At 42.5% G+C, this 25,987-nt stretch overlaps 1 protein-coding gene across 1 annotated transcript; it reads left to right on the top strand.

Moving 5' to 3' along the window:
- Positions 1–1,370: 1,370 nt before the first annotated feature.
- Positions 1,371–25,332, top strand: LOC138357750 (RNA-binding motif protein, X-linked-like-3). Its single transcript, XM_069314757.1, has 2 exons — positions 1,371–1,506; positions 24,242–25,332. Exons 1-2 carry the CDS (start codon positions 1,371–1,373, stop codon positions 25,330–25,332), a joined length of 1,227 nt encoding a protein of 408 aa, XP_069170858.1.
- The last annotated feature ends 655 nt before the right edge of the window (positions 25,333–25,987 follow it).

Here is a 25,987-nt window from a genome sequence, read left to right as displayed (position 1 = left end):
AAATCGAGAGACTGCACGGGAGACATCTCCCGTCACGCAGGGTGCAGTAGCACCTCCACAGATCTCCACAGATGACTCAAAAGGGCCACCACTTACGGGCTATTCATGCCCGTGCCACCTTTTGGGTGACTTAATCTTCATCAATCAATCAATCGAGAGACTGGCCGACTGTAAGAGAACCACATTAAAATACCATTCTCCACTACAGGTGTCGCAATGAAGCTTTGCAGCTGATCTGCAACACGCACTCACCTGCGGAACATACTCACCTGTAACACTCACAACATAGCAATATATATACGCTCTAGGTGTACCCAGCCAAGCGTTGCTGAGCCTCGTCCTCCCCACCATTACCCCTCCCCCGTCCCCTCGTCCTCCCCACCATTCCCCACTCCCTCGTCCCCTCGTCCTCCCCACCATTACCCCTCCCCCGTCCCCTCGTCCTCCCCACCATTCCCCACTCCCTCGTCCAATGCATTCCCAAATATATCTGATGTTCCCTTCAGAAAATTGGGAACATCAAATAATCTGATGTTCCCATCACTGAAAAATAAGAAGAACAGTTAAAAAAAGCAAAATGAAAAAATAAAAAAAATAAACTATACTCACAAAATGAACGGTATGGTAAACAACACAGCCCAATTCCAACGCAATGTCACACAAAATAATTAAATCAAAATGAAAATAATTTGAAATCTATGAAAATTAAATTTATCAATGCAATCGGAAACATTGAAATGGAATCGTAACATATTTAAAATAGCGTGTGTTGCTCCTACGTGAAAATGATGGAGCTGTTTTTTCAAAACATGTTTTTGAAAAACTTTCTTGTTTTTCAAAACAAAATCTTTTTACCTGCCACAGGTGTGGCATGTATACAGTAGGTATAACAAAACACGCACATTTTCGAATGCAATGTTGTGTCAAATTTTCAAAGCAATTGGTAAAGAGGTTTCGGAGATTTCCCTCATATGAAAACTCACAAGAAAAACACAGTTTTATAAAAAAAAAACATGTTTTTATCTGTCACAAACATGACATCTATATAATAAGTATATAAAAAACACGCTAGTATTCTAATGGAACGTTGTGTCAAAATTTCAAAGCAATCGGTGAAGAACTTTCGGAGATTAGCGATTTTGAACAAACGAGCATTTACATTTTTATTTATATAGATTCGAAGAATCTATATAAAGATTCTATGTAAAGAATATTTTGTCTCTACAAACGAAGAATCTATATAAGAGTCTAACGAAGATGAAATGGTTCAACACTCATCAAATATATAATGTACATAGTATACAGATCCGAAATACATTGAGGTTAAAAATACTTGAAAACTTTATCAGAATGGGTAATGTGGAGGGAGCATGAGGCGGGAATTTATGAGGTATGTGTGGAAGTCTGTGAGGAAGGTGACCTCCTTCCTCGCCACAAGGGCCCTCGTTAAGGCCGCTATTAGCCTGAGAAATGATCGTTCTTCTGGCAATTGCCGCATCATGGCAGGTTGGAAATATCGCCAGTAAAAACGTGGAGAGATAAAGTGTTGGAGATTAAGCCTTAGCTGCATTAAGACGTCCAGGTTATTATGTTTCTTGTGTGTGTGTGTGTGTGTGTGTGTGTGTGTGTGTGTGTGTGTGTGTGTGTGTGTGTGTGTGTGTGTGTGGGTGTGTGTGTGTGTGTGTGTGTGTGTGTGTGTGTGTGTTTGTATACCCACCTATTTGTGCGTGCACGATCGAACTCCAGCTCTTGAGTTCCGTTTTTCTAGCCGCCGGTTGTCTAATGCAATGACTCCTGACCTATTTCCCTATTATACCTGTTTTTAAAGTTGTGAATTGAGTTTGTCTCTACAAACTGCTCCTTTAGGTCATTCCATTTACTCACTACCCTTACGTTAAAATATATGTTTCTAGCATCTCTATGACACATTTGATTCTCATGCTTCCATCGGCGCTCCCTTGTTCCAAAGATATTCATTTTAAACATATGCTATTCAGGGTAAATTTTCCCTTTTCAGTTGTTATAGGGTGACATTTCATTCCTGTTTCTTTCCTATTTTAGTGATATGATGTAAAATATTTTTATATGTTTCGGCTTACCTAATCCTTCTCAGCTTTGTGACTTTTCACTTACTCCAGCATCGTTTTGTGATTAACGACGGTAATGGTATTAACGTGATTAACGTGTATTAAATGTGATTAACGAATGGAAGAATTAACGAATGATACCATCTAATACATGAGTTGGTACAGAGATCTAAACTGCTTTTTCCAGTTCATTTCTTGAACCAATCATGCGCATACAGTTAATAATATTATGTGTGCTGGTGTGTGTGCATTCAGCAAAGCCCATCGGGATATGATGCTCAGGTATCTGTGGCTTGCAGTATTGGTCTGTTTGTATTCCCTGTCAGGTTATGGACACTGGTTGCAATTGGTGAGGTGCGTGTAAGGGAGTTACCTTATCCCGGTGGTCTCAGTTGTCATGTTCTCAAAGGATTTATGGGAACTGGAACCTCCTAACGGATCCGGACGTCACGTTCTCACGCGTTTAAGGCAGTTGGCACGTTCTGGTGGTGTAGATGTCATGTTATCAAGTGTTGATGGGACCTTCCGCATCATGATGTTATGATCTTACTGTGTGTGTGTGTGTGTGTACTCACCTAGTTGTACTCACCTAGTTGTGTCTGCAGGATCGAGCATTGACTCCTGGAATTTTTTTTTTTTTTGTGTGTGTGTGTGTGTGTGTGTGTGTGTGTGTGTGTGTGTGTGTGTGTGTGTGTGTGTGTGTGTGTGTGTGTGTACTTATCGAGTTACCGAGTTGTACTTACCGAGTTGTGCTTGCGGGGGATGAGCTCTGGCTCTTTGGTCCCGTTTCTCAACGGTCAAAGTGACCGTTGTGTGTGTGTGTGTGTGTGTGTGTGTGTGTGTGTGTGTGTGTGTGTGTGTGTGTGTGTGTGTGTGTGTGTGTGTGTGTGTGTGTGTGTGTGTGTGTGTGTGTGTGTGTGTGTGTGTGTGTGTGTGTGTGTGTGTGTGTGAAAGTATGTGTATGACTTTTCATCCTATGTATAATAGTTTTATTCAACTGCTTACAAAAATAAACTTCGCTAGTGTTTAGTGAGATAAAAGAGGCATTGAACCGAATCAATCCCCCAACAGATCATTGTTGACTTAGAGTAAATCAATCTAAAAACTCCGACAAAGGTTTTTTTTATAATGTTACCCATTCGCATCCCCATCAGGGGATGGGGGGAGTTTGACTCCCATGCTACTTATCATTCCCCATCACCCCATTCATCCCTTCCCATCCCCCCAGCCAGTGAAGGACAAGACCTTGACTGAAATGAATCATGCTCTGTCACTAGTAAGACTCTTAGTGGCACTTCAAGAGTATGAGATTGTACAGTGTATTGTACTGACATATTCCTGGCACTGGAAGCATGTGGGTTCGAGACCCGTAGGACAGCGTCACTGTCATTGTCACTGTCAAAGAACGTTTTTATAGTTACTACACACCGTGTGTAGCAAGAGTTACCACACCATGTGTAGCAAGAGTTTCCGCCTACTGTACACTGCAAAAGTTTCCACCATGACCTCTCACAAATCCTGGAGCCTGCAGGGCCATCCCAAAACTACTGCCAAGAGAATTAGATCACAGAGAGAACCCCCTTTCAACAAAAGTCGTGGCATAGAGTCTTTTACCTATATTGAATCACTTAACAAAGACCTTAATTAAAGGATGAAACGAGTTACAAAATTCTAGAACTTTGAGGAATTCTTCTGGAATCGCTACAATTATAAAATTGCTAATCCCTTTGAAAGTAAATCACCACTTAAGCTGGAAGGAAAGCAGAGAACAGTGTTGTAACATTGTATAACATGGCTGTGAGACTACCACAGGAAGGAAACTCTAATTCAGACATTATTTTTAGGCTATGAACTGCCCTTAAAAATGCAAAATAATTATGGGTGGAATGGAGAAACTTACAGAACTTTGTATACAGCACTTTGAAAAAGGATGTAGGGTTCATGCGATATTTTTTTAATACATTTATACATATATTGGGTTTTTCCATCACCTCCATTTAAGAGATGAATGCTAATAAAATATCAAATAAATTCATTACTTTCCCCATTAGCACCAGCAAAGATTTTACAGAATTTTTTTACAAGCATCACGCAAAAAATTTACAGGATGCTTGTACAGGCAACACCCACGAAATTTCCAGGATACCATTGCAAGTAATACCCCAAAAAAGTTGCAACATGCTTCAATTTCAAGTTCAAATGTATTTATTGAGACAAGAAAGAAATACATCTCAAAAGGATAGAGTAGCTTAGGCTATTTCTACCCCCCCCCCCCCCCCTCTACTTCAAGTCCCTCAAGGGGCGCACAAATTCAGTGTCATCCGAGGAACTTACAGCAAGCTACTGCAGGCTACACCAAGAAATTTATTGCACGCAATTGCAGGCATCATCCTAGCAATTTTCAGAATGATTCTGCAGGCATCACCCAGGAAAAAAACAAACACTAGAACAACTAAGCGAATTGAATAATTCAGAGATAAAATAAAACATTGTGTAAAAATGTCTCCTGTTTGAACGGATTTAAAAAAAAATTCAGAAGTGAATACAATCACTCATCGGTACAGCAACTCAACCCTTCTGAGAGAATTTAAGTTTCAAAAGCTCAAAAAAATATAAAAAATTTATATTGTGTATAGTGAAAAAGACGTCTTCGGAAGCACACATAATACACAATGGCTGGGGATCAGAAGAATCATTCTCTGATGGTCCACAAGAATATGGACTCTGATGGTCCACAAGAATATGGACTCTGATGGTCCACAAGAATATGGACTCTTAATTTCTCGGAAACGTACTCAGGCGGAGATAGAGTTGGACAGATGATTGTTTGGAAAACCAAATTGAGGTCCTCGGGTGTGTCATAAGCACTCAGTTATGCACTGACTATATACCGCATTCAGGTATGCTATGAGTATACCCCGAACTCAGATTCCTTATAAATATACGTCACATTCATATACATAATAAGCATATATTACACTCAGATATGCTATGAGTACACAATGCACTTAGCTATATTATATATACTCCACACTGATGTATTATGAGTATATACTCCTCTAATACCTCTAATATATCATTAGTATACACCATGCTCACATGTATTATCAGTATATACCACATTCAAATATATTGTGTGTATACATCACACTCAAATATATTACAAGAATATTAAGGGCTGCTCCCTATTTCTATATTATATTAAGGCAACATATTCGCTCACATGGCTTAGGGCGAGCAACCTGCAAGATGCTGCCATTTTAATTAAGAGGGAAACACGGAGTAAGATACGGAGGAGAACAGTGGTAATTACTGACAAGGAACATAGGAGAGGGAGTGAGAGAGAGAGTGAAAGTGAGAATAGGAAAGAGAGTGAGAGAGATGAGGGAGAGTTGGAAACAATGAGCTTGTTACTTAAAAGTCAAACTCTCATGCGAGAGGGGAAGACGATGGAATATTTAGCAAAAGGGCCAAATTGGGGTTCATTTAATTATAGGATATTGCGTTTGAAATGAGAATCACTTAAAGCCTTTGGTTGATACTCACAGCTTCTTAGTTACTTTTAATTAAACTCTATGTGTGAATTGACTTGAGTTTAGTAACGTTATACTATTGCTATACTTTTGAATAAAAAACTTTAGTTTATCGACACCTATCATTAAATTATTGAAGCCACCACGGTCAAATAAATGACATTGTTTCAAGTGGGGTTTGTGGCATTTAACTTACCAAAACGTGGGTATTTTGTTGCTACAAATCAGTTACAGTTCACTATCACAATGTTTTAAAAAAATTACAGCTTACGCCAACATTTCCTCTCTGTATCGCGACACTGAGGCGCTGGAACAGGAAACTGTCCGCTCTTGAGTCTCTAGATTGCCTAATGGGTTCCTCACCCACCTCCTGTAGGAAATTTAATGCACATTTACCCCAGGCGCCCAGGGTCTCAAGGCCTATCGGCACGAACCTATAATAATGTTCTAGGTCCCTGTACTTGTTAGTTTTCTGGGTCTCCTTGAAGGTGGCCGCCCCGTCTCCCTCAGCTGTACTGTGAGGTAAATAGGTATCAGCCAATCAGACTACACGATGCACATGTGTAGTCCAACACGACCTGTTTACCTTCCCTCCATGGCTGCAGGGTGACTCCATCTGGGCGTTTTTGGCTTTTGTCAGGTCTGCACAACTGAGGTTCCCTTTGTGCTGGCAACCCGTTCTCGCAAATTTAATAAGTCAATATTGACTTATTAGTTGCGTGCATAGGTGACATACTAAAATAATAGTTTCCCTTGAAAAGCTTCATAGAAAACACCGACCTTATCTAACCTACTTAGTATGTTAAAATAAGCATCTTATAGCTTCGTAATTACAATTGTTACTTAACCTATTATAGGTATAGGTTAGGTAATAATTGTAATTACGAAACAATAAGATGCTTAACTTAACATACTAAGTATGTTAGGTAAGGTCTGTGTTTTCTATGAAACTTTTCAAGGGAAACTATTATGTTAAGTATGTCACCTATGCACATATTTAATAAGTCAATATTGACTTATTAAATTTGCGAGAACGGGTTGGTGCTGGACACCCAGCTGTAGCCAAACTTCTCTTGAGGATGTCATAGACTGCTTCATTTCTTGCAAACTTTCCTTCAGACTTACGACAGATGAGAGCATGGGTGCCGTATTGTTCTGCCCGTGCATAGCCGCAGATACACCGGTATTCGGTGGAGATAGGGGCGGCAAGGCTCAGGGCAACACCAATACTTAGAACCAAATGGTCCAGGCGGGTGCCCAAGGCGAAATTAGGGACAGCCAACAGAAAGTACCTAGCATGGGGAGCTCGCACAGCGAGGAGGTGCGCTTTGTCCTTTGTCTTTGTCCTTGCACAGCAATGCTGTGGCGACGTTCCACTACCATGAACATAAAGACCACAGGTGTTGCCAACACCACTAATATAAAGTCAGCAGGTATTGCCAACACCCCCAAGCACGAAAATCGCCACAATATCCTGGGTGTGCATGCGTGGGACCACAAGCCACCCGAGGCAAGTTAATAAAACACGTGCAACTTGGAGTTTACGCGTGGAAAAACTCGGAATTCCGATGCCGACTGTGGAGTCGTAAAACTCAGTTGTGTGGAAAAGAACAGTCGATGGTCCCCTAAGGTGGGGGGGGGGGGACCATCGACTGTTTTTCGACTGTTGGGGTGGATTTTCCAGGTACACGGCAGGCAACAGTAAAATTAGCAACAGGAAGATACCAGGTACACGTTAGAGAAGGGTAAGATAACAGGTACTAGGTAGAGAAGGGTAAGATAACAGGTATTAGGTTGAGATCAAGGAAACTTGCTTCACGTTATTCCACATGCCTCTCAACCACACTTCAAAACCTAGCAGGTCCCACCACACCCCGAATCCCAGCAAGTCCCACCACACCCCGAGGCCCAGCAAGTCCTACCACACCCCAATCCCCAGCAAGTCCTACTACACCCCAAGGCCCAGCAAGTCCCACCACACCCCAAGCCCCAACAAGTCCTACCATACCCCAAGCCCCAACAAGTCCTACCATACCCCAAGCCCCAACAAGTCCCACCACACCTCAAGCCCCAACAAGTCCTACCATACCCCAAGCCCCAACAAGTCCTACCACACCCCAAGCCCCACTAAGTCCCACCACACCCCAAGGCCCAACAAGTCCCAGGCAAGACTCCAGGCCGTGTCGTTACTCTCTGACCAGCCGACATTGCTCAAGCTAATATCGATATATGACTTACTGCCTCCCGTAAATTTCAGCACAAGGATAAAAACGCAGCAAATTCTGAAGAAAAATGGCAACAGAGGAGCGATAGAGAGCGAAAGAGAGAAGAAGGAAGGAGTGATAAGGTGCGAGGGGAAGGGGGGGGGGAAGCGATCGTGGAGGAGGTGAGTTGGAGAGTTAGAGAGAGAGAGAGAGAGAGAAGGAGAGAGAGAGAGAGAGAGAGAGAGAGAGAGAGAGAGAGAGAGAGAGAGAGAGAGAGAGAGAGAGAGAGAGGGAGAGAGAGAGAGTGTGTGTGTGTGTGTGTGTTTGGGAGAGGTTTGTATGGAATAGGAAGAAGTGAAGTGGGTATGAGCGAGAAGTAATAAGGTTTGGGAGGAAGGAAACGAGGGGGAAGGGAGTGTAGAACGAGGGAGTAGCAGGAGACGGAAAGAGGGAAGAAGAGGTATGGGAGACAAGAGAGTGTATACATGAGAGGCGTAGAAGACAAGAGAATGTATACATGGAGAAAAAAGTTCCAGGTGTTTAAACAGATGAGTGGGTATGAGATGAAGATAAATACTATAGAGAAGAGAGGCAGCAGACTGTAGAGGCGGAGACGACCAATATCAAGTGAGTGAGTACTCTACAACAGAGAACCAGAGAGCAGCATGAGCTGAGAAGGAAGAGACGAACAAGAGCTAAGAAGGAAGAGAAAGATAAGATAAAGAAGGCAGGGACAAGCAAACAATTTGAGAGGGGTAGTGAGGGTTTTTTTCCTCTGAGTGGCCATTCTATTTTCTTTTCATGAACAATAAAACATTTTCTTTCCGGCAACTGGACACGCTCGACGCTTCCCTCGGCTCAGATGTTATTGTTTGAGGCATTTGCTCAATGTTCCCAGATGTCCAGCAGAGATAGAGGCTCATGGCCGCCAGGGGTGCTACCATGCACAATTAAGGACATTTGTGTGAAATAACATCGATCTCAACTTATTCCTTAGGAACCGAGCGGACAGCACGCTGGACTTGTGATCCTGTGGTCCTGGATTCGATCCCAGGCGCCGGCGAGAAACAATGGGCAGAGTTTCTTTCACCCTATGCCCCTGTTACCTAGCAGTAAAATAGGTACCTGGGAGTTAGTCAGCTGTCACGGGCTGCTTCCTGGGGGTGGAGGCCTGGTCGAGAACCGGGCCGCGGGGACACTAAAAAGCCTCGAAATCATCTCAAGATAACCTCAAGATAACCTCAAGATATACCTTCCAAGAGTAATTTTCCATTCTAAGCCCAGTTTAGTTTATATTTCCTCTGAATTATAATAATAATAATAAAAATAATAATAATAATAATAATAATAATAATAATAATAAAAATAATAATAAAAGTCTTAGAGATTCATAAAAAAATTTAACTGGGGGATACTTTCCCAATCTGACTGGATACCATTTATTGTCAACAGGTAAACAAAAGTATTCAAATGAGGAAGTAATGCAGTTGGAAAATACGAAATATAATCACAGTACTCGCAGAAATCACAATAGCGTGATGCATCATATGAACAAATCCACAAGGGCCGTGACGAGGTTCTCGGACGTAGGTTCGAATCCTCGTCACGGCCCTTGTAGATTTGTTTATAATCACAGTATTTTCTATAGAATTCCTACACATAGTGCTACTATATTGGTTAGAAAAAATAAGGCAGAAAGCTATATAGCTTTCTATATAGGTGTATTTCTTTTTATATAGGTGAGCTATAGCCACGGCGTAGCCTGCTATGGTCACCACACTGTTATATGGGGTTTACCATACCAATCACACGGCAATATGTGGTTTACCATACCAATCACACGGCAATATGTGGTTTATCATACCAATCACACGGCAATATGTGGTTTACCATACCAATCACACGGCAATATGTGGTTTATCATACCAATCACACGGTAATATGTGGTTTACCATACCAATCACACGGTAATATGTGGTTTACCATACCAATCACACGGTAATATGTGGTTTATCATACCAATCACACGGCAATATGTGGTTTACCATACCAATCACACGGTAATATGTGGTTTATCATACCAATCACACGGTAATATGTGGTTTACCATACCAATCACACGGTGATATGTGGTTTATCATACCAATCACACGGTAATATGTGGTTTACCATACCAATCACACGGCAATATGTGGTTTACCATACCAATCACACGGCAATATGTGGTTTACCATATCAATCACACGGCAATATGTAGTTTACCATACCAATCACACGGCAATATGTAGTTTACCATACCAATCACACAACAAAATGTGGTTTACCATACCAATCACACGGCAATATGTAGTTTACCATACCAATCACACAGCAATATGTGGTTTACCATACCAATCACACAGCAATATGTGATTTACCATACCAATCACACAGCAATATGTGGTTTACCATACCAATCACACAGCAATATCTGGTTTACCATACCAATCACACAGCAATATGTGGTTTACTATACCAATCAAAAAACAATATATGGTTTACCATACCAATCACACAGCAATATGTGGTTTACCATACCAATCACACAGCAATATGTGGTTTACCATACCAATCACACAGCAATATGTGGTTTACCATACCAATCACACAGCAATATGTGGTTTACCATACCAATCACACAGCAATATATGGTTTACCATACCAATCACACAGCAATATATGGTTTACCATACCAATCACACAGCAATATGTGGTTTACCATACCAATCACACAGCAATATGTGGTTTACCATACCAATCACACAGCAATATGTGGTTTACCATACCAATCACACAGCAATATGTGGTTTACCATACCAATCACACAGCAATATATGGTTTACCATACCAATCACACAACAATATCTGGTTTACCATACCAATCACACAGCAATATGTGGTTTACTATACCAATCAAAAAACAATATATGGTTTACCATACCAATCACACAGCAATATGTGGTTTATCATACCAATCACACGGTAATATGTGGTTTACCATACCAATCACACGGTAATATGTGGTTTACCATACCAATCACACGGTAATATGTGGTTTATCATACCAATCACACGGCAATATGTGGTTTACCATACCAATCACACGGTAATATGTGGTTTATCATACCAATCACACGGTAATATGTGGTTTACCATACCAATCACACGGTGATATGTGGTTTATCATACCAATCACACGGTAATATGTGGTTTACCATACCAATCACACGGCAATATGTGGTTTACCATACCAATCACACGGCAATATGTGGTTTACCATATCAATCACACGGCAATATGTAGTTTACCATACCAATCACACGGCAATATGTAGTTTACCATACCAATCACACAACAAAATGTGGTTTACCATACCAATCACACGGCAATATGTAGTTTACCATACCAATCACACAGCAATATGTGGTTTACCATACCAATCACACAGCAATATGTGATTTACCATACCAATCACACAGCAATATGTGGTTTACCATACCAATCACACAGCAATATCTGGTTTACCATACCAATCACACAGCAATATGTGGTTTACTATACCAATCAAAAAACAATATATGGTTTACCATACCAATCACACAGCAATATGTGGTTTACCATACCAATCACACAGCAATATGTGGTTTACCATACCAATCACACAGCAATATGTGGTTTACCATACCAATCACACAGCAATATGTGGTTTACCATACCAATCACACAGCAATATATGGTTTACCATACCAATCACACAGCAATATATGGTTTACCATACCAATCAAAAAACAATATATGGTTTACCATACCAATCACACAGCTGTGTTTGACCTGCCATAACCAGCACACGACTATATGTGATCTACCATAGCCAGTACAATGCTATATGTGAGCTACCGTAGCCAGTATAATGCTATATATATGTGATCTACGATAGCCAGCGCACCGCTATATAAGATCTACCATACGCAGCACACCGCTATACTCGGCATGCATTGGGTAGCGTACATATACGCTACCCAATGCATGTAGAGTGGTCCTGGTTGACATACAGTCAATCAGGACCAGCCTGCCTGACTGACTGACTCTTCCTCGCCAGTACCGAATTCTCGGAGCTAAGATCGACCGACTGGGAGAGAAGCGAGGAACCACTGACTCCACGTAAACAAAATAAACATTTGCCAAAGTCTCATGTACTAGATGAATAATGTTCATTAAGGAATGTGTATATAAAAACTTTATTTTCCAAAAATTAAATATCCTACAATTTAATAATAAGCCAATTACACCAATCCTGGATTGGTGTAACTGGATGCCAACTTTCCTGGATGCCACCAATCATGTCTGGCAAGTAATTATGTACAAATTACGGGTTGCTACTGTCAGAGTGCCAGTGAGCCTCTGGTGCCAGTGCCAATGGCCCTCTCGTGTCAGTGCCAGTGACTCTCTAGTGAGATTTTGCCTGTACAACTGTCACGGAAATGTTGCGTCAGATATTGAGAACTACATTTCACTTAGGCCAAAGATCATCTAAGGTCAGACAACACTAGATAACTAACTGCTGAGTTCTGTGACGCAGAACCAGGAGCCAGCTGGGTCAGTGTGATACAGAACCAGGAGCCAGCTGGGTCAGTGTGATACAGAACCAGGAGTCAGCTGTGTCAGTGTGATACAGAACCAGGAGCCAGCTGGGTCAGTGTGATACAGAACCAGGAGCCAGCTGGGTCAGTGTGATACAGAACCAGGAGCCAGCTGGGTCCGTGTGATACAGAACCAGGAGTCAGCTGGGTCCGTGTGATACAGAACCAGGAGTCAGCTGGGTCAGTGTGATACAGAACCAGGAGCCAGCTGGGTCCGTGTGATACAGAACCAGGAGTCAGCTGGGTCCGTGTGATACAGAACCAGGAGCCAGCTGGGTCAGTGTGATACAGAACCAGGAGCCAGCTGGGTCAGTGTGATACAGAACCAGGAGCCAGCTGGGTCCGTGTGATACAGAACCAGGAGTCAGCTGGGTCAGTGTGATACAGAACCAGGAGCCAGCTGGGTCAGTGTGATACAGAACCAGGAGCCAGCTGGGTCAGTGTGATACAGAACCAGGAGCCAGCTGGGTCAGTGTGATACAGAACCAGGAGCCAGCTGGGTCCGTGTGATACAGAACCAGGAGCCAGCTGGGTCAGTGTGATACAGAACCAGGAGCCAGCTGGGTCAGTGTGATACAGAACCAGGAGCCAGCTGGGTCAGTGTGATACAGAACCAGGAGCCAGCTGGGTCAGTGTGATACAGAACCAGGAGCCAGCTGGGTCAGTGTGATACAGAACCAGGAGCCAGCTGGGTCAGTGTGATACTGAACCAGGAGCCAGCCGGGTCAGTGTGATACAGAACCAGGAGTCAGCTGGGTCAGTGTGATACAGAATCAGAAACCATCTGCACTATAACCAAAGTGTATGTTTACAGTATTAAATAAAATAAAATGATAAAAGACTCAGAAATCCGCATTGAGACTCGTTCGTGGGCTTAGGTAATTGAGTAACGATAAGAGGCTCAAAGAACTGAGCCTCACCACGCTCGATGATGAACAGTACATGGATGACATACTAAACAATTTAAAAAATCTAGAGTGTATATGGAAATCAGAAAATTAAATGATTTTCGAAGTGCTAGACAACAGAATTTATTACTATAATAATATGCTTGATTCTTCTGCTCAATGTGGCTTAGTTACGCGAGTAACGGGATGGAGACAGTAGAATTTTGAAATTGGAAAAGTTTGTAGCGTTCTATATACTTCAAGATATGTTATCTGCATTCAGAGTCTTTCTCACTTCACTCTCTCTCTCTCTCTCTCTCTCTCTCTCTCTCTCTCTCTCTCTCTCTCTCTCTCTCTCTCTCTCTCTCTCTCTCTCTCTCTCTCTCTCTCTCTCTCTCTCTCTCTCTCTCTCTCTCTGTCTCTCTCTCGTCTTTCCTATCACTTCTCACCCCTGTCTAATTCTCCGGAACACCACGCAGCTCTCTCTCTCTCTCTCTCTCTCTCTCTCTCTCTCTCTCTCTCTCTCTCTCTCTCTCTCTCTCTCTCTCTCTCTCTCTCTCTCTCTTTCTCTCACTTACCCAAACACCCAAACATTGTCTACTCTTGTAACATTGCTGTCGCTACAAGCCCTTGGCAGAGTGACTTTTAATTGAAAAAACAGCAGTTTCCAAGTGGGGCGCAGCGTGAGACTGGACCGAGCCAGCGCCCCCAGGACACGCCAGCCCAGCGTGAGGAATGTGTGAGCTTCGTGACAAGACAAAGGCCGTCTAAAACAGGGGCCAAATATCCGCTCAGGATGAGGTATTCCTGTGTAGTGGCTCCAGACGAAGTTGCTGAAAAGCTGAAGTTGACGCGCTAATGGATTTTTTTGTTCGGGCAAGATGCCAGCCTGGGAGCTGATGACAACAGCGTCCAGGGAATCGAGGCGGCCAACGCTGTAACTATCCTTTAATGTGAACTTTCCTCGCTCATAATAAAACACAAAATTCCCGATGGTACAATTTGCAAATTCTCAGAGAGAGAGAGAGCGTAGAGTCGTTTTTAAGCGGACACAGTCCATGCAATTAGAGTTAAGTTGTATGCAAATGCTCAGGAGGCTCTTGGCACAAAATAAATCTGAAATGTCCAGGGAGAGAGACAGAGAAAGGGACGAACATGACAAAATAATTTCTTACCGGTGTGGAAAGTTTTAGCGGTTAAATAACAGAAATCAGGCGGATCTTCACGCCCAGGTTCAAGCCCCTGCAACCTCGTATAGCTCGACATGGAGTAGTTGTTCTGTAGGGCAATTACTTAGCAAAGGTTTAGGTTTCGTAAAGCATATATACCTTAACCACATGGGTTTAGGGCTGACCTAATTAAGGGTTCAGGGGGTGATTACGGGCTTCAAGAGTAGTCTCAGGGTTCAAGGATAAAGTGTTTCGGGGGAGGGAAGAATAAAGTGTTGTGGGGAGATGGTGAGTGTTTCAGAGGTAGAGAAAATTGTGTAGAGAAGGTAGAGATAGGTGCTGACGGGAGGTGGGAGATGCAGCAAGGAAATAGGAGGCTTTTCAAGGTGTGAGGTGTTGCAGGAAAGAGTGAGGTGTTGCAGGAAGGAGTGAGAAGTTGCAGACTTGTGTCGAGTGTTACAAGATAAACAAAAGTGTTGCGTCAGGGACAAGGCTGCAACAGACTCTGGTGTGAAGTAATGAAAAGTCAACACGTCTCCTTTGTCCTTGAGAGCGCGTGAGGAGGACATGCTGAGGTTACCTTGTGGAGTTAAGTCAGCATCCTTGACGCAGTGGCTCCGAGGGGGAGAGGACGACCTTCGAGAACGACCTCCTGATCACATAGGTAGATGGGCTAAGCGGTGAGAGGTGAGTTAATTATGAGAAGAAATCACTAAGCAGGTTTAACTGTATAGTACTTGGGGAAAATATGAGGGCAAGAAGCAGTGATAACAGACAGAAGTGGACGAGCTGTACCCAACCACAAGACCATAGGGGGATCGAACACCGACCTTGCACGAAGCATGTTGTAATCCACAATTCACGAATGAATATTAGCTAGTGAATCAAACACTACAACAATTAACAAATGGCAGTTGAAAGTACATGTTAGCATGTAGACTGTGGTCACACACTGATGTAAGGTTAATTAAAGGGATTAAGACAGCCGCAACGAATGTACCAGCCAAGAGGTCACAAGGGGTGACCCACAGTTCTTGGAAACAAGGAGATTTACAGTTAATCTGATTATATCCTCTTTGGGATGCTGGGTGCAGTGGTGGAGACTATGACCCGCTGGAGGGCAGTCTTGTGGTAGGGTCTATCAAGTTCTCCTCTATCTCCGTCTGTGGTAACGACGAAGTGAAATCAACCAAATCTGGGGACCCGATGTGATCTTGTTGAGAGAGTCGAGTCTGCAGTGTGAGTATTGTATGGGAGACTACCCGGGTGTGTGGGGCGTTGTAGTGGTGATTCTGTATTAGGGACTTAAGCAGAGGTTACAAGTTTAGGTGGCGACTAAGAAAATTCAGTGGGTTTATTTGTGTGGGTGGCTGATTTAGCCCGAGAGAGTAAGTTAATGTGTTAATTGTTGTCAGTGTTTATTTTATGTGATTAAATTTGAAAACCCAACGGCCTTTAATCACCTGCTGTATGTTCTATCATTGAGTTCTTGTATAAACCTATTGGTACGCCTCAAGTGTCTGGTGTAGAGAATTAGATGATGGAACGTAACTGTTCCTGAGGCAATGGAGATACAGCTGTGTAATCGTTGTGTAATATAATTGTGATATAGTTGTGTAATCGGTATAGCGATCAGGACAAGCAAGGCCGTCGCTATACCAACTAATTCATGTAGACGGTTAATGCCCCCATGTCTGTGTATTCTGGCCTTAACTAAGGCTAGGAAGCTAGATATAGGAACGACGGGTCTGGCCTCGGGCCGGGCTTGGGAGTAGAAGAACTTCCAGAACCCCATCAACCAGGTATCAACCAGGTATCAACCAGGACGGGTGCATATAATGTTTACCAGTTGTTGTTTTACATTTAGCTACTCGGAACAAACAGTTTCAAGCAGCACGGGCTATGGTGAGCCCGTCGTTTAACCTGACAAAGGAGATGTGCTGAATGTTAACCAGAAAGTGAAATCTTATGACACACTAAAAACTAATTACACCATTACAGATTCACAGGAATCCTTAATAATGAGCAAGAAGCATTTCAGAAATGCAGAATGAATGCAGCTTCAACAGAAGTATGCAGACATGTATTGTAAAGTTCATCTGGTGTATTAGACACTTTTTCTAGCGAAAGAATGATCAATAACAAATAATAACAATAATATTATTTTACTTTTGTTTAAATAAAACGTAAAACTATTAATTTTACGTTGACTGAATCATCACTACAGAGTGCGACTTTACACTTTTAACATTTTCGGGCCATAACACTCCTGAGTTGATGATATTGGACTTTTACTTTTGGGAGTTGGCACAGCTGGTCTGTGTGATAAGAGCCAACAATTCTTTCGTGTGTCAACAACTTTAATCAACTCTGGACTCGTGATGAAATATTTAAAAACATAAAACACATTGGCGAAAACTGCGATGTTGTTCAACGTATATTATTGTATATTAGTGTCGATTATTAATTGCATAATAATGTGAATGTAGAATTCAGTCATGCAGTATCCTTGAAAACTTTACAGGAATATTGGTAAATAAACCAATATATAAATATATATATATATATATATATATATATATATATATATATATATATATATATATATATATATATATATATATATATATATATCACGTCCTATGTTTCCTAATTATCTTATACAAGTCAATTTTCAAAGTTGAGTGAAAAGGAATGGTGAAAATACGCGATAAAAATCTGGTGATACGAATAGTGCATATCGTCTCATTCTGTTTCGTTACATGGACGTTCTTACAGCACTATATATAGTGGTTCAATATATATACACACTATATCAAGCAGATATAGTGAGTGAACGAAAAAATAAAAACAAATGGCCTATATATAATAATTTATTGTTATAATAATTTAAGATTTTTAATATCTTTAATTCTTTTGAGTTAAAACTTCTGAAATTGGGAGTGAATATGCTATATTAGGAAGCTCAATAAATCTACCAGACGTGATTCACAAGGGTTGTGACGAGGATTCGAACCTGCGTCCGAGAGCATCCCAGACACTACCTTAATCGACTGAGCTACGACATGGTAAAATGTCGAACGTCTCTGAATCTCCCTACAGCGTACCACCATATACGCTACGCTAATCGCGGACAATTTACGCACAAAAAGCAAGATTTGGTGACCAATGATATTCAATTATATCACAGAACCCGAACTTGAGGGAAGACATCAACATCGTCTCCCATGAAGGGAAATGAATTATCAGGGAAAGCGCCAAGCCATTACGACTATATAGCACTTTGAAGGGGGTCAGGATAAGGATTTGGGATGGGACGGGGGAAAGGAATGGTCCCCAATCACTTAAACGGTCCGGGGATTGAACACCAACCTGCATGAAGCGAGGTGTCGCTCTACCGTCCAGCTCAAGTGGTTGGGCAAGCAATGGAAACCAAAACGTGAAATAGTTGTAACGTCTCCCTAGACACCAACACCAATTTCTCTGCAACTTGATGCAAACAAGCACTTCTTTGGCCAGATTTCATGCATCTTGAAATCTTGATGGGGCCTCGTAGCCTGGTGGATAGCGCGCAGTACTCGTAATTCTGTGGCGCGGGTTCGATTCCCGCACGAGGCAGAAACAAATGGGCAAAGTTTCTTTCACCCTGAATGCCCCTGTTACCTAGCAGTAAATAGGTACCTGGGAGTTAGTCAGCTGTCACGGGCTGCTTCCTGGGGGTGGAGGCCTGGTCGAGGACCGGGCCGCGGGGACACTAAAAAGCCCCGAAATCATCTCAAGATAACCTCAAGATAACCTCAAGATAACCCATCTTGTGAGTAACGCGGATGTTCAGCCTTCCCAAAACCCCAGTAGCCGGGACATCCTCTTTAAACCCATCTGGATGGGTCTAAAGCTTAGGATGGGCCAGGGATAGACTATCCAGAATGGACCTGGATAGTTTATCTCATCATCAAGCCGGTGAGACACTCTACCAAATTACTATCCCCCAGCCTCTCCTGCCTCGCATCTCCCCTTGATAAGGGTATATACACTGTTCGGGTTTTGAAAATGATGTATCCCATAATAAGACCATACTAAAGGGAACTTCGAAAGGACTATTGGCTGACACGAGGCCGCTTCCGTATACATGATAGACGTGTGTTTAAGAGTGTCGAGCAGCCTTATCTTCACCAATTTCTCTCTCCTTTTCTTCTCCTCCCCATGTCCTTCTTTAGCACACAATTTCCCTTATATTCCTTCCTGTTTTCCTTCTTCTCCTTTGCCTCTATACAAAGCGCCAACAGCAAATTCTGTGTATATTTGCGTCTTAAAATTTAACTTGAGTTAGACAAGAATGCATTTCCTTTATTAATTGTATATTCACTTTGTATAACATTGCATTCACTACACTGCGTTCATCGCATTCACCTTTCATAACATTTCTTCCACGTAGAAGCGAGTATATTATCAATGCAATAAGTGCATTGTTCGTATTGAAGGTTCTATGTCATTTTGACGTCTACTCAGGTATATTTTCTGATGCTCACGTCTTAATAACATAAGAAAATAAAACAGGGGCAAGAAAAGTCTTGACTGACGTAAGGAGGCTGTTTTACACCTAATATTCTCTATGTAATAGATTTAGATGTAGATCCTTGAGTCAGTGTGGCAAGATAACTTATTTATAAATTTATTAATAATTTATTCATAAAAAAAGTAATACTCATACTTGTTTCAAGCTGTTTACCATAGAAGTAGAGGTAGGTGTGTTACGATATATATATATATATATATATATATATATATATATATATATATATATATATATATATATATATATATATATATATATATATATATATATATATATATACACACACACATTATAACAATATAATATTCGAGACGGACATTACTCTCCTCCACAGTATTCCTTTGTGTAGATACAAGGACAACAAATATATATTTTAAATACGTCTCTCCTGTGTTTTCTCTTTCCGGACACTTCGGGAAAGTGAATGCTTGACGGGACGCGACCAAGCCTGGCGCCCGCCCGTCACAGAGACACAAAAACCCAATCCAGTTTCCGGATACAACCTGCCAGTGTTCCCCTGCCCAAGGTGCTCCGCCGAACGCAATAAACTCCCCCTTTTCTTTTCCATGAAACTTGACTTCCGATTTATCCCGACGTGTCTTTCGTGGAGGGCCAGGTCCTCCCTGGTCTACGACCCTCGCACCAAAATTTCCATGGCCGGGTTTACGAGTCAGAAACCGGGATCAAGCTGTTCTAGAGGCTATAGAAGTCAATTTTTTCTGTACCATGTTACAGTTAAACTGTAACAAACTTATGTCAGGAAGTTTGCAGGGAATCTGGTCGCACTGAAGGAATTTGAGGGTTGACTTGATGCGAATGTGGAACTTTACCTTGAGGTTACCTTGAGGTGCTTCCGTGGCTTAGCGTCCCCGCGGCCCGGTCGTCGACCAGGCCTCCTGGTTGCTGGACTGATCAACCAGGCTGTTGGACGCGGCTGCTCGCAGCCTGACGTATGAGTCACAGCCTGGTTGATCAGGTATGCTTTGGATACATTCCACCTTAGTGGAATGTATTTGAGAGTATTCATATGAGGCATTTATTTGCATTATCATTTACATGTTGAATTATAACCATACGAGTCAAAATAAGATGATTACGCTATCACATAAAATAGTGATCATTTAGAAGAGCAGATAGGTATAGGCGGCCACATGGCTACTTGTATTAAATCACACTAACTGCAAAGTAATGACGCTTTGCAGGGAAGACCAAAGGGACAGTAGAGTGTGTAAGACAGTGACCACAACAAGAATAATAACAATGTATCACCTGGACGGGGTCACAACACCAACCAAACTCTGAAGGGACACTCAAACAAAGTATCATCACACAAGTATTCTCGCAGCTATATTGACCATATGTATGTCATACAGTAACTTAAGTAAGAAATTCAAAATAAAACACATCATCCCACACCTGGTAAAGCTCAAGAAGAAATTTGATAAAGTCCCAATTATTACTTCGAGCAAGTAAAGGTGATAAACAATAAGTCTAAGAGAACCTAATCATGCGACACGAGAAGAGAGATGGTCCAGAAGAGATATGTTCACAACATATTAGATTCTTAGGTGTATAGATACCCCGTCAAGAGAGGAATGAAGAGATAAAACAGAAGATCTAGAGAGATGTTTTAAAACACTAAAATGTTGTGAGGTGTTTAATACACGTAAACTGTGCAGGAGGGAGAGGTCGGGGATGTCACTTCCATTATCTATCTATCTATCTATCTATCTATCTATCTATCTATCTATCTATCTATCTATCTATCTATCTATCTATCTATCTATCTATCTATCTATCTATCTATCTATCTATCAATCACAGTGTAACCTGCAGGGATCAGTAGAAGATTCCATAATAGACAGAATTTTCAAGTCAAAATGTTGAATGTCTTTGTTAACCTCAAGCTTCAACCTCCCATCGCCAAGCTTTCTCCGCGAAAAATGGCTTTATTTGCGAAATAAATTGGGTAAACCCGCTTAATAATGAAATTCTTTGAGGACACAGCAAGAGAAGAGGCCCTCATTTGTGTAGACAGCTTCCTCAAGAGCATTTCGTAGACGCTTGCTCAAGCAGGAGCTATACCACAATGCACTTAACAACGCAAGACTTTGTTGCAAGGAGCGGATGCAAGTTTCCTTTTCAGTAGTAAGAAAACATGATGCTTGCTTGCCAGTAGAAATGTTTCGTCATTGAAACATACCTGTTTCAGGGAAGTCTGAAGACATTGCCTTTCAGAATGCCTTAGTTTCAACCCCAATGCAGGTGATGAATTACAATAACGTGGTTGAAGTATGTTGACCAATCCACACACTAGAAAATGTAGGGACGACGACGTTTCGGTCCGTCATGGACCATTCTCAAGTCGATTTCAACCCCCAGCTGGCAGATGTTGGTATATGTGTTCGCTCCGGAAGCAGATGGAGATGTTATGCATAAACTGAAGCCGTGGTCGCCTGTTTCTTATGAAAACTGATAGAGCCGATGGATGTTGTTGCTGAACATAGAGTCGTCACCAACTGCAGTAGCCCACACTCATCTCCATAGAGTCATCTATATCAGTCCGCGTTCATTACCACAGAGCCGTCAACATCAGGCCACACACATCACCTGGTTTGTCGACATCAATACCCATTCACCACCACAGAGCCGTCAACATCAGCACCCATTCACCACCACAGAGCCGTCAACATCAGCACCCATTCACCTCCACAGAGCCCTCAACATCAGCTCGCAAACTTCACCGAGTTTTTTCCTTGTTTTCTCGTGTAAAATATGAGAGATGGAGACTGACTTGATGCAAATATATTTTTCCTTGACGTTTCCAGTCCGGCATATTGTAAACAAAACGGAATTCTTGGCTTGAATTCACCAATTCAACATATCTAATATATCGTTCGTTCATATCATCCTATATGATATATATTCATATATCATATATATATCTGTCGTTCTAATACATATATCTCGCACTGGAGGTGAGAGATATCCATATGCATACACACTTTATCGGTAGCGCTGCGATCTTATACTTGCAAATTGCAATTTCTTGCAGTTCATAGTTTTCTTGTTTCGTCATCTGAAACATGTAATTTTACGTGATATTGCCGCGGTTCGGCTACGAAGTGTGGTTATCAGATTGAAGATATTTTAATACATTGAAGGACAAGAATGTTATTCGTCTTGTTATGTCTCGTTTGAGTGTTGTCCATTACGCCTGTGACATCGAGGGGGCACTCTTTCCTACCAGGAATATTCCTGACATATTCAATTTGCATTCAAATAGCCTCCTGTTGCTGCCATTTGGGCTGTGTTTCTACGTGTTTTTTCCATCTGTGAGTTCAGCTTGCTGAAGCCCCTTCCACCGGTCCTGGTGCCTTCTGCTGCTAAGGTCTGCTTCGTTCTTCTGCTGTAGCTTTCTGCTTTACCTGCTTCACCTACTTTCTGCTTCACTTATGTTCTGTTTCCTGCTTCTAGGAGAGCTTACCTCTCGCGTAAATCTTTATTTCCTGGGAAGTTCGGGTAATTTTCTTTTCTTATTGCAATATATAAGAATTGAGTTACTTTCTTTCTTTCTTTCTTTGTTTTAATAAAGGAGTTGATGGGTGTGGACCACTGGGGACCACTGGGGACCACGTCGGTCACAACGCTGTGATGGTGGGTAGTTGGGCCCCTGTAACTGGCTCACACTGGCTATGGTCCCTCATGGCCGCCCTCATATACTCGCCACCCACACACCGACCACCCTCACACCCACCACCCTCACACCCACCACCCCTCACATTCATTTACCGTGTAGTTTAATATCTTTCATCGTTGGGACCAAGAGCAACAATACTTTAATAACAAAAATAAAACTACTTCAATCAATTCCCCCAAAAAAGCCAACATACTCCCCCCACACATTTCACTTCTGATGTCCTTTAACGATTCATTTGTTCGGAAAAAATATTAAAAAACCAGGACCCTAAAATAGTTATGAAATCTATTTTTAAATTTAAATTTTCCTCATTCCCAAGTACATTGATTCTAAACATCTCTAAATACCATTGTGATTCAGGAAGAGAGAGAAAAGTAAGGCTAGGAATTCATGAGATCCAATTGGTTGCTCACAATATCATAAATATATATATATATATATATATATATATATATATATATATATATATATATATATATATATATATATATATATATATATATATATATATATATATATATATATATATATATATATATATATATATATACGATACGGAAACACATCAACATGGCGAAAACGTGACATTAAGAAGCCCAATTCTACTTAATAATTTTGTTTCATCAAATTTCATATATAAATGGTTTAAAACAGAAGAAAGTGGGTACCCTATCTCTGCGGTTAAAGGTATAAAGAGCTAATCGCGAGACTAAACAGTTATCCTAGCTGAGATAGTTAAAGTTCCTTCCTTATAGAAGCAACACCGACGAAATAAAGCTGTGCCCTGAACATTGCCCCGAGAAAAATATATCAAAATAAAACCAAATAACTTCTATCAAAACAGATCTTTCTCCTTAAGTCAAATGAACAGATTTGAGCAGCAGCAGTTGGAGGTATAAAGTTCTCAATTAACAAAGGTTTTTGCTCTTATGTTTAGTAACCTATTGCAACCCACGACCCCCCCCCCCCAACAGTATTTTAACCGGAATGTTAATTTCCTTCGTTTGAGAGTGCACTGCGTTGATTGCGAAAGCCGACGCCCCATTAGTGAGACTGTATGTGTTTTGTCTGAGTGAAGATGCGGCCAAATTGCACTAACGATGCTTTAAAATGTCCGTTTTAGAACGAAAAGAGTTAATGGCTTCTAAGTTTTTCTCGTTTGACAAGTGTGTGCCTTTGTCAACTGTCAAAAGAACTTGATTGGTTACCTTTGTTGAATGGTGAGAACAGAGAAGTGGTGGGGGAGTTGACGAGTAGAGAAGTGGTGGGGGAGTTGACGACCAGAGAAGTGGTGGGGAGTTGACGACCAGAGAAGTGGTGGGGAGTTGACGACCAGAGAAGTGGTGGGGGAGCTGACTAGAAGAGAAGTTGTGGGGGAGTTGACGAGCAGAGAACTGGTGGAGCAGTTGACGAGCAGAGAAGTGGTAGGTCAGTTGACGAGCAGAGAACTGGTGGAGCAGTTGACGAGCAGAGAAGTGGTAGGTCAGTTGACGAGCAGAGAAGTGGTAGGTCAGTTGACGAGCAGAGAACTGGTGGAGCAGTTGACGAGCAGAGAAGTGGTGGGTCAGTTGACGAGCAGAGAAGTGGTGGGTCAGTTGACGAGCAGAGAACTGGTGGAGCAGTTGACGAGCAGAGAAGTGGTAGGTCAGTTGACGAGCAGAGAAGTGGTGGGTCAGTTGACGAGCAGAGAACTGGTGGAGCAGTTGACGAGCAGAGAAGTGGTAGGTCAGTTGACGAGCAGAGAAGTGGTGGGTCAGTTGACGACCAGAGAAGTGGTGGGACAGTTGACGACCAGAGAAGTGGTGGGACAGTTGACGAGCAGAGAAGTGGTGGGTCAGTTGACGAGCAGAGAAGTGGTGGGGCAGTTGACGACCAGAGAAGTGGTGGGGCATTTGACGAGCAGAGAAGTGGTAGGTCAGTTGACGAGCAGAGAAGTGGTGGGTCAGTTGACGACCAGAGAAGTGGTGGGACAGTTGACGACCAGAGAAGTGGTGGGACAGTTGACGAGCAGAGAAGTGGTGGGTCAGTTGACGAGCAGAGAAGTGGTGGGGCAGTTGACGACCAGAGAAGTGGTGGGGCAGTTGACGAGCAGAGAAGTGGTGGGTCAGTTGACGAGCAGAGAAGTGGTAGGTCAGTTGACGAGCAGAGAAGTGGTAGGTCAGTTGACGAGCAGAGAACTGGTGGAGCAGTTGACGAGCAGAGAAGTGGTAGGTCAGTTGACGAGCAGAGAAGTGGTGGGTCAGTTGACGACCAGAGAAGTGGTGGGACAGTTGACGACCAGAGAAGTGGTGGGACAGTTGACGAGCAGAGAAGTGGTGGGTCAGTTGACGAGCAGAGAAGTGGTGGGGCAGTTGACGACCAGAGAAGTGGTGGGGCAGTTGACGAGCAGAGAAGTGGTGGGTCAGTTGACGAGCAGAGAAGTGGTAGGTCAGTTGACGAGCAGAGAAGTGGTAGGTCAGTTGACGAGCAGAGAAGTGGTGGAGCAGTTGACGAGTAGAGAAGTGGTGGGGAGTTGAGCAGAGAAGTCGTGGGAGAGTTGACGACCAGAGAAGTGGTGGGACAGTTGACGAGCAGAGAACTGGTGGAGCAGTTGACGAGCAGAGAAGTGGTAGGTCAGTTGACGAGCAGAGAAGTGGTGGGTCAGTTGACGACCAGAGAAGTGGTGGGACAGTTGACGACCAGAGAAGTGGTGGGACAGTTGACGAGCAGAGAAGTGGTGGGTCAGTTGACGAGCAGAGAAGTGGTGGGGCAGTTGACGACCAGAGAAGTGGTGGGGCAGTTGACGAGCAGAGAAGTGGTGGGTCAGTTGACGAGCAGAGAAGTGGTAGGTCAGTTGACGAGCAGAGAAGTGGTAGGTCAGTTGACGAGCAGAGAAGTGGTGGAGCAGTTGACGAGTAGAGAAGTGGTGGGGAGTTGAGCAGAGAAGTCGTGGGAGAGTTGACGACCAGAGAAGTGGTGGGACAGTTGACGAGCAGAGAACTGGTGGAGCAGTTGACGAGCAGAGAAGTGGTAGGTCAGTTGACGAGCAGAGAAGTGGTGGGTCAGTTGACGAGCAGAGAAGTGGTGGGTCAGTTGACGACCAGAGAAAGAAGAGAAGAGAAAGGCGGAGACCAAGAGTTGAAGCACGATCAGCAGGCACAAGCAGACAGACA

The sequence above is a fragment of the Procambarus clarkii genome, chromosome 7 (genome assembly GCF_040958095.1).
Source record: "Procambarus clarkii isolate CNS0578487 chromosome 7, FALCON_Pclarkii_2.0, whole genome shotgun sequence".
NCBI classification, from domain to species: Eukaryota; Metazoa; Arthropoda; class Malacostraca; order Decapoda; family Cambaridae; genus Procambarus; species Procambarus clarkii.
Note: the sequence above shows the minus strand (reverse complement) of the source record. Positions and strands in the feature narration are given on the sequence as shown.

Coding starts and splice junctions, on each gene's coding strand:
- LOC138357750 (XM_069314757.1), top strand. CDS start 1,371: ATGAGGCGGGAATTTATGAGGTATGTGTGGAAGTCTGTGAGGAAGGTG. Junction 1,507..24,241: donor CAATTGCCGCATCATGGCAG/GTTGGAAATATC, acceptor CTGGTGGAGCAG/TTGACGAGCAGAGAAGTGGT.